The sequence below is a fragment of the Equus caballus genome, chromosome 3, assembly GCF_041296265.1.
Source record: "Equus caballus isolate H_3958 breed thoroughbred chromosome 3, TB-T2T, whole genome shotgun sequence".
In the NCBI taxonomy this organism is placed as follows: domain Eukaryota; kingdom Metazoa; phylum Chordata; class Mammalia; order Perissodactyla; family Equidae; genus Equus; species Equus caballus.
In genome coordinates, this window is record NC_091686.1 from 18,206,662 (window position 1) to 18,220,587 (window position 13,926).

General features: G+C 52.5%; 2 protein-coding genes across 4 annotated transcripts; one reads left to right on the forward strand and one right to left on the reverse strand.

Moving 5' to 3' along the window:
- Nucleotides 1-51: 51 nt before the first annotated feature.
- CENPT (centromere protein T) lies at nt 52-10,296 on the reverse strand. 3 transcript variants are annotated; one of them, XM_001498212.5, is made up of 14 exons: nt 9,598-10,296; nt 5,768-6,123; nt 4,562-4,652; nt 4,357-4,444; nt 4,151-4,247; nt 3,901-4,037; nt 3,733-3,769; nt 3,365-3,513; nt 2,506-2,667; nt 1,642-1,965; nt 1,307-1,397; nt 551-727; nt 358-462; nt 52-284 (listed from the first exon to the last, which is right to left on the reverse strand). In XM_001498212.5, the coding sequence occupies exons 2-14, from the start codon at nt 5,878-5,880 to the stop codon at nt 161-163; spliced, it is 1,695 nt and encodes a 564-aa protein (XP_001498262.1). In that variant the 5' UTR covers nt 5,881-6,123; nt 9,598-10,296; the 3' UTR covers nt 52-160. The 3 variants fall into 3 exon arrangements, with proteins under 3 accessions (XP_001498262.1, XP_070119139.1, XP_023492928.2); XM_070263038.1 differs by lacking the exons at nt 5,768-6,123; nt 9,598-10,296 and having other exon boundaries at nt 4,562-5,202; XM_023637160.2 differs by lacking the exons at nt 5,768-6,123; nt 9,598-10,296 and having other exon boundaries at nt 2,506-2,706; nt 4,562-5,202.
- Nucleotides 10,289-12,264, forward strand: THAP11 (THAP domain containing 11). The gene has a single exon (XM_005614927.4). The coding sequence runs from the start codon at nt 10,623-10,625 to the stop codon at nt 11,547-11,549; it is 927 nt and encodes a 308-aa protein (XP_005614984.2). The 5' UTR covers nt 10,289-10,622; the 3' UTR covers nt 11,550-12,264.
- The last annotated feature ends 1,662 nt before the right edge of the window (nt 12,265-13,926 follow it).

Sequence of the window (13,926 nt, forward strand, 5' to 3'; positions counted from 1 at the left end):
GGGTTAGTCCCTGCCTGGCTGGTCCCAGGACATGCACCAAAACACAGCATATTCTGTTTGTGACACTTTATTGATACTGGCGGGTAGGGAGGAGACCTGGAAGAGTATGTGGAGCCAAGGGGCCCCAGGTAGGGACAGGGCAGGTATCAAGGCTTGGCCACTACTGGGCAGGGAAGACAGAGTTGCCACTGAATGCACAAGGGATGAGCAGCTGCCGGTACTCCAGGGGCAGGTGCCGCTCCACAAGCACATGCAGGGAGACTTGGTCGGTAACCAGGCCCTGCCTGCAGAAGAGGTTAGAGATAGAATCAGCACCAGAACTCCCACAACCAGCACCTCCCTCTTCTGCCCACTTACCGTCGCATCAGCAGCTCCAGGTCCTCTGGCCTCACAGTCTTGCGGCCAGCATGAGCAGCGAACATCTCTAGGTCATCACAAAGATGCTGGAAATACTTGTCCAGGCTGCCATGAAGGTTTGGGTAGAACAGACTGAACAGACTGTTCATGATCTGAGGGGTTCCTCTCCCCACCCTGAGTGTCCAGGACTCACCACTTCTCCACCATCTCAAGAGCCTTCTTCTCCATGGGCATCTTAGCATAGAAGCTAAAAAGTTTTGCATAGTGGCTCAGTCCAGTCTTGTAGGGATTTTGACAGGCCTTAGGGCCAGGAGTTCGAGCCCTGGGAGGAAGCCTGGCTGACAGAGGCTCCAGAGGCTCTGAAGGTAAGCTGGGTGCAGGAGTGGACAGAGTTAGCTAACTGCTGCCTGAAGAGGCTCCTAATCAAAGATAAGTCTTGCTGGCTCCTGCCAAGACTGGGGCCCTTGTGCTCCTTGGCCAGCCTGGACCAACAACTCCAACTATTTCCTGGGGGGCAGTAGGGACAGGGGGCCACATAGACACCTGGTCTTGCCCTGGGGCCCTGATCCTCCATAGTCTGGAGCCAATGTCCCAGTCTAGCCTCATCATACAAACTGGGACTTGCTCAGGCTCATGACCCTCAGGCCTCGGCATAGGCATCCCATCCCCCTCAGCCCACTGCTGCTTGTCTGATTCTGTCCTCCCCCAGGATTGACTACAAACTGACCTAAGCACTTCCCCTACCCAGGCTCCTCTAAGCGCTTGGAAGCGGGCACCAGGATGACAGATGTGCTCTTGGTGAGCCCCACCCAGCCCACCTCAGGGTGCTCTACTGGGTAATCATCTGCATACCTATGGGAAGAAGGATAACCCTGTGGTGCCCAGTGTTAACTTCAGCGCCTGCCCCCTTCCCAAGAGGCCCATGCAAAACAGGGTCATGGGATCTTACACTGCAGTGCTAGGCGGTGGGGCTGGCTCAAGACCCTGAATTCGCTTGGCCTGAAGAAACTCCGGGGTGCTGGAGGCCAACTCTGGACTTACTGTAGAGGAAGGGTAGGGTTACAGGGGGCTGAGGCCTGACCATCTCACTCAACCCTGAAGGCCCATGGCCTCCTTGTCCTGTTCCTCTGAGCCCCATCTAGCTCCAACCAGTCAAGCAATGGGACCCTCAGTCTCCCTGGCCCAACATTACCTGTGCCCAGAAAAGCCCCTCCTCTAAGGCTAGGGCCTGAACACAGCTGTCACTTACCCACTCACCCCCAATCCCTGCACTGGGCCCCTTACCTCTCCTACTAGAGGTAGGACAATCTCCTGACGATCCTTCTGGCTCCTTGGTCTCAATAGCCCCCTGGGATCCCTCCGCTTCTGTCACCTGTGTGTGTCCCTCAGGCTCTTGTGCTCTGGCAGATCCTCGTGCTCTTGCTGCTTCCTTCACTTTGCTCATGCTCAAGCTTTTTTCTGTTCTTTCCTCTGCCTCCCCACCAACTCCATCCTGTAAGGGCTCTACTCCAACTTCTCCAAAGATACTACTGCTGGTGTTTGGGAAGTTCATAGCAAGGGCATCAACCTCTGCCTTTCCTGCCAAAAGTTGGGCTGGTTTCCCAGGACCTGAATCAAGAGGAGAGAATACAGGCTAGAGAAGCAGTAGGCCAAGGCTATAGCTCTAAGAAGGGTAAAGATGGAGTAGTAAAACAAGCCTAGCCCATCAAGGAAAGAAGAAGGCCAGAGGCAGCCCTAGGGCCTGGCTTGTTTTTTGTTTTTTGTGGGTTTTTTGGTGCGGAAGATTGGCCCTGAGCTAACATCTGTGCCAATCTTCCCCTATTTTGCATGTTGGACACCACCAGAGCATGGCTCGATGAGCAGTGTGTAGGTCCATACCCAGGTTCTGAACCCATGAACCCCAGGCTGCCAAAGCGGAGTGCATGAACTTAACAACTATGCCACCGAGCCAACCCCCAGGGTACTGGTTTGGAGTCTCCTGGCCCAACACTGACTTTGCTCTTGGATGGAGGAGGGATCAGCAGCCAGGGGACTAGGGCTAGGGGTGGGGGGAGGTGGCACACATATGGACCTAAGCAGGGAAAACCACCAGTGACAATTCTCATCCAAGCTAGGCTTGGCTCCTGGCCACCTGCCCCACATACTCACTGTTGTTCTGCAGCCTAGGTCCAGTGCTCCGTGTCCTGTGACTAACAGCCCTCTCAGCATCTTCAGCCCCAGAATGAGAAGGGCAGGGCAGGGAGTGGTGCACACTGGGGGACCGGCCAACCAAAGGCTGGGAGAAAGGCTGGGTGTCCTCCAACACAGTGTCTGTTGGCAGGGTAGCAACAGGGGCTGTGAGGCTCTCACCTGGAGATCAAAGTCTATTTGGCACTCAGTGTATTCCAGGCCCACCTGCTGCTACCCAGTCACCAGGGCCTGAGTAGTGGGCCCCATGAGTCTGCCCTGAGTGGCCTTCAGAGAGAGAAGACTATCTTGTATTTTAAGCCTTGTACTCTAAGCCACAGCAATCCTTGCTTATCTTCCTGCTCTTCTGCCTGGCATTTGCAGGCTCCACAGCTTGTCCCACCTAAACTGCTCACTCATGCCTCCACTCTCTACTTCTCACTCTGCTCCCTCTGCCTGGAACCCTCCTCTTACCCTGATGAACTTGACTTGTCTCCTGAAATCAGGCTCCCAGGTCAGCTCTGACTGGCTAGTTGATCCCGAAACTTGGCTCCTTTCAACCTCCCAACAAGCTCCAGCCACCACATCACACCCCTCAGCCCTGCAGCTCCTCAAGGATAATGAGGTCCTAGAAAACACTGAGGGACTAAGACTGGGCCCCACCAAGACAAGAGGCATCTTGTAGAAAGAAAGCAGAAACTCCTCATAGACCTTCTGGCCAGGCTTGCTCAGTGTCCTTGACCCAATGAGAGGGTAGCAATCCTGGACTCAGTAGCACTTCCTATCTGTCATAGGGGGAGAGCTTTCACCACAGGCCAGAAGAAGGAAATCTCAGCCTTACCTGGAGGAGCCAAAGCCAGGGAGGTATCTCGCAGATCCTGCAAAAACGCACCCACATCTACAGCTCGGCGGGTGGGAGGTCTGCGGGCCAAACCAGGCCTCTGCACTGACTGTGGCTGGAGAGGTGTGGCAAAGGTCAGGTTGAGGGAACTGGTGAGAGGGAGGAGGCATGAAGGAAAGTCAGGTACCTGAAGCCCAGCAACCCCCTACAGGATTCCCCCATCTGCCCTAGTGTCCTCATCTGTTAGAACATAGCCAGTATGTCGCGAGGCTAAAACTGGCAGGGGGCAGTACGGCCAGATTCCATTCTAGTCAGCACCCTTTTCCCAAGCCTCTCCTCTACCAACCCCCTAGAACAGGCAACAGCACCTGGTGAGGGAGGAGGCATCAGCATTTCCACGAGACTCTGCAAGAGGATATAAAAAGAAGAAACCATAATAAGTTACCTAGGTTCATGAAAGCCCTTTTTCAGGCCCCCTCAGCCTCTCCAGAGGACAGGAGAGAGACAGTGACCACAGGTGTTTTCCAGGGCCTCACCTTGGGAGAGAGGCAGCCCCTTGTCCATTCCTTCCTGAAACACTGACAATCTCAGCCTCTGCTTCCTCCTGCCAGGAGCAAGCAGACCTGGAGCCAGAGTTGTGGGGGGTTCGAGCTCAGGAAGTTGCAGCTCCAGGCTACAAGGATGGAGCTTATCTCAGACATGCCAGGAAGCCCAATTCCAGCTTTTGGGACCCCCAAGAGGCTCCCTGCCCAACAGCTCAGCCCAACAAGGGAATTCACTGTGCACCTGCCCCGACTGCTTTCCCGGCTGGAGGGCTGGACCACCTGTGGTGCTGGCCCTGGCTTCACCACCGACTTTGGCATCACGATGGAAGATTCCGGGGCTGCAGAAACAGCAAGGAGAGGGTGGGGCTGGCAGGGCAGGCTGCTCTGAATGAGGGATTATCACAGGACTGGTGCCGAACTCTGACCAGCAGGCCAGTGCTCACTCACCAGTTAGCAGGATGTTCTTCAGCAGAGTCCGGGGTGTCTGTTCCTCCAGGTATCCACTGGCCTGAACATGGGCCAATTTGCCAATAGACTATGGGCAAAAGCACCAAAGCAATCAGTCTGTTCCTTTGCCTTGAGAGTCCCTCAAGGTGGGCTCCACCTTGAAGGTAGTCAGAGCCCTGTAGTGGTCAGTGGGCTGGGCACTTACTCTGATTCTTTGGGAACGCCGCCTGGCAGTTGTCTTTGTTTGGCTGCTCAACCTCCTAGAGGAAGGAGTTTCAAGCAGGGCTCTCTGGGCTCTGTGTAAAGACCAGCAACTCTGAATTATGCAGGGAGGGGGAAGTAGAGGATGCAGAGACGAGCCTTCATCAGAGATCTTGGCCTGAAGTCCTTTTCCCTCAGGGCCAGGGACCCAGAAACCACCTGCCCCTCCCATAGACCCTGTTGCCAGTCCTATGTCAACAAGGTTGTGGATGAAAGGGAACCTGAGGGATATGGAAAGAGAGAGAGAATATGATGACCCAGCCAGAAGGAAGGGCTGAGGAAGGCTTCACAGAGGTGACTTTGGCAGAAGTAGGGGTTAGCCACACAGACAAGAGGAGCAATTAGAAGAGTATCCATTCCAGACATTAAAATAACAATCCAAGAAGTATATTTAAATATTTTTAAAGCTTTAAGTACTTGTCAGGGTCTGACAACCTCCACATGGGTCACTCCAGCCCTGGTCTCTCCAATCCCTCTCAGATTCCATAATCACATAAATGTTCCCAGAGCACAGCTCCCACCTCATCACTCATAGGTCTAAAACCTGTAATAAATGAAGGGAACTGCACTGCCCCAATCAGGTATATGCCAACTTCTACACCCTCTGCACCACGAGCTCTCCACAGCTCTCACTCACTGACACTCCCACCAAGTCAGGTCAAATTCCCAGCAAAGCATCTTTCCAGTTCCTGCCTCCCGACTTCAGCCCAGGCTGTGCTCTCCAGCTCCTTTCCCATCTTCTAGCTGGGAGCTACAGAGACAGTAGGACTGAATGCGCAGGGAAAGGTGAGGACCACCTGGGAGACAGCTTAGGGCAGATGCCTGGACGCACTCTGGAACAGGGCACACCTAGAGAACAGGGCAGAAGGCCAGATTCTGAGCGCCTATCCTTCGCCTCCAGAGGCGGACACTCAAAGACGCTGGCATAGTTGAGCTCTGTGGTCCCAAGCGGCCTGGAGTCACAGGGGGGTAGGGTGATGGGGACACAAAGACCTGACCCGAGCCCAGCTCGGGGAGTAGAGCCAGGTCTCAGAGCCCTGGGCTCTACTCCTCTCCGAGGTTCACTTTCCCTTTCCAAACAAGGTCTGCACAGGACCCCACCTCCCAGGCCTTCCTGTTGCTCATGTGCTACGGCGGGGCCCTCACATACCCAGCCCGAGCACTCCGGGGTCGCCGCGGGGTGCTGGGGTCCGCTGTGTCCAGCACGCGCCGCAGCAGCGTGCGCGTCGTAGGCTCGCTGTCGGGGCTGCCACTGTCCGCCATCGCCTCCGTCGTCTGCCCTCCCAACCGCTGGGCTAGCCGTGTCTGCCGCCTTCCCGCCGCCGCATTTAAGCCAACTCTCGCGAGGCTGCCGCACGGCCCCACGGGAATTGCAGTTCTAGGTCCATTGCTCCGCTGAACGTGGTGGGTACAGGGGTGGTTGCAAACTTTGAATTTGGAGGCAGCTTTCCTCGGGAGTGAGCCTGGGCAAATGCGTGCAACCAGTCAAAGCCTTGGTTTCCTCACCTGTAAATTGAGGATGATACTCACTAAGGGGCTTGTAATGATTCAATGAGATAATGTTTAATTCAGAATCTGACATACTAAGCCAGGCCATCAATAAATAGCAGTCACTATTATTAGAATGTCTTTCGTTCCCATCTCCCTCTTTGAAGATGAGGAGAGGCACACTGGGCCCAGGAAAAATAATTTTATCCTATATGTGACTTGGTCAGATTTGCATTTGCAAAAGCCTCCGTCTGTAGGATCTCTATCAGAAGAAATCAGTTTGCAAACTCGGGGGGTAGTGGGCTGTTTGTGATCAGCAGAGATTTGTATGATCTCCAAACGTGTAATTTTGAGATGAATTCTGTCTTTCAAAAGTTCTGTTAATGCTGGAGACTCCATTACCATATTTTTCACCAGTTGACAGCCCCCTACTTTTCTTAAATTTTCGTGGGAACTGAATTAGAATGTAGGCTGTGAGTCTCCTGTGGAGTTCTCCTTTTTGTTCCTAGATTGGGTGTAAAGTATCAGATACTGGAGACAGGCATGGGCATATTTGTGCTTGTGTTAAAAAATGGAGCAAAGTAAAAATTAGATTCTTGCTTTTCAAAATAAGAGAACTGCAGAGGAAAAGCATATCAATATTCCTTGTAATTTAGATCTGACCTCTGTGTTGTCTGACTTAATTTGCTAGCCCTTTGCAGGCACCTTTCCATGGTCACCATCAATCACTTAAGTGCAATATTTATTTATTTATTTATCTGTCTATTTATTTATTGTGCTTTGAACTGGATAATATGGAAAAAACAAAACAAAAATCTTTTCAAAATGGTTTGAGAATGCGCTTATTTTTGCAGAGTATTATTCTATGTGTTTACATAATGGATTAAAATTCATATTTACTACTTGTTTAAAAAAAATCCACTGAGTTCATGAAGTGAGGGAGGGAGGAGTGAGAGAGATTGGCAAGGGCTAGACCATGTGTGGTCTCCAAGGCTCTGGAAAGGAATTTGGACATTATTCTAAATGCAATAGGTCACTGGAGGGATTTAAGCAGAGGTGTTATGTAATCATATCTTCTCTGGCAGCCATGTGAAGAACAGATTGACAGGGAGGCAAGACTGGAAGCAGGGAGACACGCGACAGAGTTCTTGCCTTTCTCCAGAGGTGACAAGATAAAGGGTGGGCAGGGCAGTGTGAGTGGGGAGAAAGCCATGCATTCCAGATGTGTCGTTTTTTTTTTTTCCCTAAAGATTGGCACCTGAGCTAACATCTGTTGCCAATCTTCTATTTTTTTTTCCTTCTTCTTCTTCCCAAAGCCCCCCAGTACATAGTTGTGTATTCTAGTTGTAGGTCCTTCTGGTTGTGCTATGTGGGAGGCTGCCTCAGCATGGCCTGACGAGTGGTGCTATGTCCCTGCCCAGCCTCCGAACTGGTGAAATCCTGGGTCACTGAAGTAGAGCGCACGAACTTAACCACTGGGCCACAGGGGCGGCCCCCTAGATTTGTCTTGAGTGTAGAAGATTAAGTATAGATTAGAGGATATTTTCTGTACTGGAAGGTAGAGTTCTATCAATTATAATCTGCAATGTTTTGTACATAAAGAAATTATGTCAAGTTGACCTCTCACTAACATTTTTTGAGCAAGGTAGGTCTTGAGACAGGAATAGAACCGTATCAGTAACTGTATGACAATGAAAATACGTAATAACAGATATAATGATCTTTTGCTGTACTGCACACACTTTATAAACATTTAAACATATAAGAAAATGTGTATTCATGTTTTTACTGTAGCATAAATGATTCACCCAAATGAATGCACATGTTTCACCACTGGCTACACATACTAGAGAATGCATTTCTGAATTTGAAGGGCTTCAAGCTTTGGACCCCAGCTGCACAGACCAGGAGAAATGGGAGTTTCTCCTGTTATGGGTCTGAGAAACCCACACAAATACCAAGGATCACATTGGTTGTAAACAGAAATGCAATGGTAATGTCTGGGTGTTGAGACCAGAAAAATAGTTCTTTTTTTCCATTGTCCTGTATTTTTCTAAAATATTTTAAGTATGAGTCCCTTGTATAATAAACAACAAACTAAAAAAAAAAGTAACAGTTAACTTGGAGTGTTATTTTTTTCTTTCACGTTTTTATTTTATTTTATTTTATTTTGAGGAAGATTAGCCCTGAGCTAACTGCTGCCGATCCTCCTCTTTTTGCTGAGGAAGACTGGCCCTGAGCTAACATCTGGGCCCATTTTCCTCTACTTTACATGTGGAACACCTACCATGCAGGGTGTGCCAAGCAGTGCGATGTCCGCACCTGGGATCTGAAACAGCGAACCGGGCCGCCGAAGCAGAACGTGTGCACGTAACCACTGTGCCACTGGGCCGGCCCCACTTCCACGTTTTTAAATAGCTCGATCTATTTTTGTTTTTTTGGGGTTTTTCTTTAGGAAGATTAGCCCAAAGCTAGCATCTGCTGCCAATCCTCCTTCTCTTTTTGCTGAGGAAGACTGGCCCTGAGCTAATATCCGTGACCATCTTCCTCTACTTTATATGTGGGACGCCTACCACAGCATGGCTTGACAAATGGTGCTATGTCCGCCCCCAGGATCCGAACCCATGAACCAGGGCAGCCTAAGTGGAACGTGCGAACTGAACCGCTGTGCCACCAGGCCACCCCTATTTTTGTTTTTATATCAAATAATTAGAAGTAATATATACTAGGCTTTGATTTCATACCCGTGGTCAGTAATCAGCAGGGAAAAAAATGAGAGGGAGAGTTTGTAGAAAGAGGGACGAAGGGCAAGAAAAAGTGGAAGAGGGGCCGGGTGGTGGCGCAGCGGTTAAGTGTACACGTTCTGCCTTAGCTGCCCCAGCTTTGCTGATTCAGAGCCCCCGTGTAGACATGGCACTGCTTGGCAAGCCATGCTATCATAGGCGTCCCACATATAAAGTAGAGGAAGATGGGCATGGATGTTAGCTCAGGGCCAGTCTTCCTCAGCAAAAAGAGGAGGATTGGCAGCAGATGTTAGCTCAGAGCTAATCTTCCTCAAAAAAAATAAAAGAAGAAGAAGAAAGAAAAAAAAAGTGGGAGAAAGGGGGTACTCAGCAAAGGAGGGCTAGCTTGCAGGTAATTCCCTTGGACGACTCCCACAGCCTCTCTTGCCCTTTAGAACATTTTCCCCATAGACGTCAATGGCGTGGGGAGCTGTCTTGTTAAAATACAAATCCTGTCCATCCTCTCCTTTAACACCCTTTAACAGCTCCCAGACGAGTGCAGAAGAAAATTCCAAATCTTTTAATTCGACCCAGTTTGGATCTTTCGGGCTTCTGCCGCACCCTTCCAGGCTCTTTAAGGGCGGAGCCTAGCTCTTTACTGCCTCCAGGGTCCCCTCCCTGGAGGAGGTACCGTTCTCGGGGCTAAGAACCGGCTACTCCTCCCTATGTAAGTTTTTCGTTGTTTCTTCTTCCTGGGCCTCCATCTCACATTTTCTCCTGTGTCCTGTTCATTCCTTTGGAAGTTTACTTCTGTAATGAGACAGGCATTCACATCTATTATCCAAAAGTCGGACCTCCATCCCTCTAGGTAGTCAGGCCAGGTCGATCTGTCTCTTGCAAGGTTCCCAGCTCCTTACAATGTGCCCAGCACACAGTAGGCGCCTACTGGTGACTATGTATGTTTAGATCAATAAGTGAGTCAACGCAAGCAGCCGCTGAGTCGGGGAAGCGTCCCCAAGGCAGAGAAGGGGCCTCCTGAGGTGTTTCAGGGCGCTGAGGGGGGGGGGGTTCCCCACCCGACCCTCGCGACCCTCGCAGGAATGCAGTCAACTAACAGCCGCCGAGGGTTGGCGGACCGCTTCTGACAGGCCGCACTACCTCGCCCAAATCCTGGTCAGCAGTAACCCGAACTCTCCCTTAGGGGGCGCTCCAGGCCGCAGCCGCCCAGTTCAAGGCAAGGCATTGCGGGACTTGTAGTTTCCGTAGGCACATGCCCAGGGCGCTTGCGCAGTGGAGAGGCGCGCCCCGCCTCATCCCAATCAGGATTCCAGGTCCTTGTGAAGGACGGTCCGGGCGACAGCGTTCCAGCCGATTACACCTCTCTCTTTCGCCAGGGATGAGCCAGGTGGGAAGAAGAATCTGCTCTGCGTTGGCCGTCGCAGTGCCCTGGAAAACGGCCGGAATAAGCACACCCCCGCTCCGGAAGTGAGCGTCTTCTAGCGCGGTGCATTGTGGGGGGCGTAGTCCTCCTTTCCAGGCGGTCCTTCGCGGCGTCCCCGGGGCCGACTCCCGAGCGCAGGCGGGCGGCCGGGCGGGCAGCGCAGCGCGGGCCGGCGGGAAGCGTATTCTGGGCACGGGGCGCAGGGCCAGGCCGGCCGCGCCGGGCGGCAGTAGTGGGAGGCCGCTGAAGGCCTCGCGCGGCGCCGCCCGTCGAGGGGCGGGCGGCGGCAGGCCGACTGGGCCGTCGAAGGGCTCAGGAGGCCGGTGGGCCGGGCCGGGCCGCGCGGCGCAGCCATGCCTGGGTTTACGTGCTGCGTGCCGGGCTGCTACAACAATTCGCACCGGGACAAGGCGCTGCACTTCTACACGTTTCCCAAGGACGCTGAGCTGCGGCGCCTTTGGCTCAAGAACGTGTCCCGTGCCGGCGTCAGTGGGTGCTTCTCCACCTTCCAGCCCACCACGGGCCACCGTCTCTGCAGCGTACACTTCCAGGGCGGCCGCAAGACCTACACGGTGCGCGTCCCCACCATCTTCCCGCTGCGCGGCGTCAACGAGCGCAAAGTAGCACGCAGACCCGCGGGGGCCGCAGCCGCCCGCCGCAGGCAGCAGCAGCAGCAGCAGCAGCAACAACAACAACAACAGCAGCAGCAGCCGCAGCCGCAGCAGCAGCAGTCGTCGCCGTCCGCCTCCACTGCCCAGACCGCCCAGCTGCAGCCGAACCTGGTGTCTGCCTCTGCGGCTGTGCTCCTCACCCTTCAAGCCGCTGTAGACAGTAGCCAGCCTCCAGGATCCGTGCCGCCGGCGCCCACCACTCCCACTGGAGAAGACGTGAAACCCATCGACCTGACGGTGCAAGTGGAGTTCGCGGCCGCAGAGGGCGCAGCCGCCGCAGCTGCCGCGTCGGAGTTGGAGGCTGCTACGGCAGGGTTGGAGGCCGCCGAATGCCCTATGGGCCCCCAGTTGGTGGTGGTGGGAGAAGAGGGCTTCCCCGATACTGGTTCCGACCACTCGTACTCATTGTCGTCAGGCACCACAGAGGAGGAGCTCCTGCGCAAGCTGAATGAGCAACGGGACATCCTGGCGCTGATGGAGGTGAAGATGAAGGAGATGAAGGGCAGCATCCGCCACCTGCGTCTCACCGAAGCCAAGCTACGCGAAGAACTCCGCGAGAAGGATCGGCTGCTGGCCATGGCTGTCATCCGCAAGAAGCACGGAATGTGAACGGGTCCCCCTGCGGCCTGTGGGACCCCCGGACCCCTGCCAGCCTGAGAGGATCTCAGGCTGCTGCTGTTGAACTCCCCCATACTCCAGGGGCATTGGTTGATAGTACTGAGGCTTAGGGCAGCTGGACTCTTTTGCTGGTTACCTGGCACCCTCTCTTGTTTCCTCCTGAAGCAAGATCTTGAAGTCTGGGACCTCAGACTCTGCACTGGTGATACCAGCAATTATGACTTTGTCTATCCCTCAACCGCACCCCCAGTTTATGTTGCAGGTTCTGGTTAAGCAGAGGCTTCAGAACCACTGAACTTGAAACTTACCCCCTAAGGATGCAGGTGGGATGCCCAAGGACTGTGGGTTTGGGAAGACAACACCTTGAGGTTGGCCAGCAATCAGAGACAACTCTTCTGTGTGTAGTGATAAGAGCTCCAAGTAACATCAGTTCTCCTATTCATGCTTTTCCTTCCCAGGTGCAGCCTGTGATTCTGATGGGGACTGGCAGATCTATGTCTCTGTCTCCTAGGACCTCCCTCCCCAAGAGGCCATCTACTAAGGGATCTAGGTGACCTGCTGATGGAGATCCAGCTTGCCAGGGACTTAGGTTTATCCTGTTTTGTTTGCTACTGGTTACAAATTCTATTTTCTGTACAATTAGTCAGACTAAAGTTTTCACTGTGTTTGTTTGGCAAAACGAATTAAACAGAAAGTAAGGTTTTTATTTGGGTTTCGCCATTTTATTTTCATAAGGATTCAGCTAAGCGTCCCTGAAACATGGGGAAATAGGCCTTGGCCTTAGGTCTCAAGGACCAGGCTGACTCTGAGAGTAGAGATGCTTCGGTGACCAGGTTTCTCCATGAAGGGGCCCTAAGCACATGGATCCTGGCCTCATAAGGTCCTCACAGAGTTCCTAGACCAGCTCACCCAAAGACTTTGGAAACTGCACCAAATGGTCCCAGTTTGTCCATGGGTTAGCTCCCGGTGTCCTTTCAGCAGGGAGGAGCAACTGAGAACTAGACTGAATTGTGTCAGCCTACTTTTCTGAAGGTTTTGAATTCCTCCTGAGTTTTCAGCTGGGGTTGAATTTTGCTCACCATTATAGCCTTTGGGACTAGTACAGTGTCTGGCACACATGGGCATGCAGTTACTTAAATCAGTGAAAACCATAGCTGGAGCCAGCCATGGCTCCTGCAAGTACAAGGACTCTTATATAGATAGCTTTGGACTTGCTACGCTTTCACTGTGAAGGGGCTGGATCCATAGAGGGCTTTAAGGAGTAGGAGTTGGGATTTGAGACTCCTTGGCTCATTCTCTTGATTGTTTCCATCTTTCTTTAGATTGGATAATATAGGAGTGAGGTTCATTTTTATCTATAGCTCCAAGTAATTTAGCTCAAAGCCAATGGGGAGAGGCAAATGCCTTTAAAGCTAGCCCTGTTTACTATGGAACAAAAATGGACACTTCTTGGGCTTCATAAAACATGACTCCCTTCTCTGTTACTTATGGAAAATGCCACTTGCCTGGGGACTTTCCCTGTGGCTGTGAAATGGAATGACTCTAAAATGTTCCTCTAGTTTCTGCTCTCCTCCTAGCTCCTTGGCACTGACTTGAGAAACAAACTAGCCTCTGGTGGGGAGGAGGGGTGGAGCACAGGTTGTATAGGTGGCTGGTTGGAGAAGGGACTAGATCTCTGGGGAAGGGACTGGATCTTTGCCTTCCTGCAGTTAGTTCTGGCTAGTCATAAGGTGGTGGAAGCACAGCTAGTGCCCTTCCAGGCCAGCTAGGACTGAAGCCCTTAGCGGGCAGCTATCGGGCCAGTCTTTCACGTGTCCCCACGCTCCTTCATTAGGAGTGAAGGCTTTCCCAGGCTCAGGCCATGGTCTTTAGTGTATCCTTTTATCTCCTGTTTGCTGAAGGGACTTGTAGTGTTTTTGCTTTGGCTCACTGGAACCTCTTAGCAGCACTCTCAGGAACGGTGAGAGCCAGACTCTGGCCAGGATTTTCTGGTATCTGGAGGTTATGCGCACACACCTATCCAGTGTTTTAGCTTCTTGGGGGGGGAGGAGGACAGTTCAGAGCAAGGGAGTTTTCAGATGCACCACAAGCAGGGCAATGCAGAGTTCTCATTGCCTAAGTAAGAAGAGAAGCATCTAGTCAGGTAAAGTAGTACAGACCTGGGATTTAATAATCAGAAGCTTTGGGGCTGGCCCAGTGGTGCAGGGATTAAGTTCACACGTTCTGCTTTGGTGGCCCAGGGTTTGCAGTTCGGATCGCGGGTGTGGACGTGGTACCACTTGGCAAGCCATGCTGTGGCAGGCATCCCACATAGAAAGTAGAGGAAGATGGGCACGGATGTTAGCTGAGGGCCAGTCTTCCTCAGCAA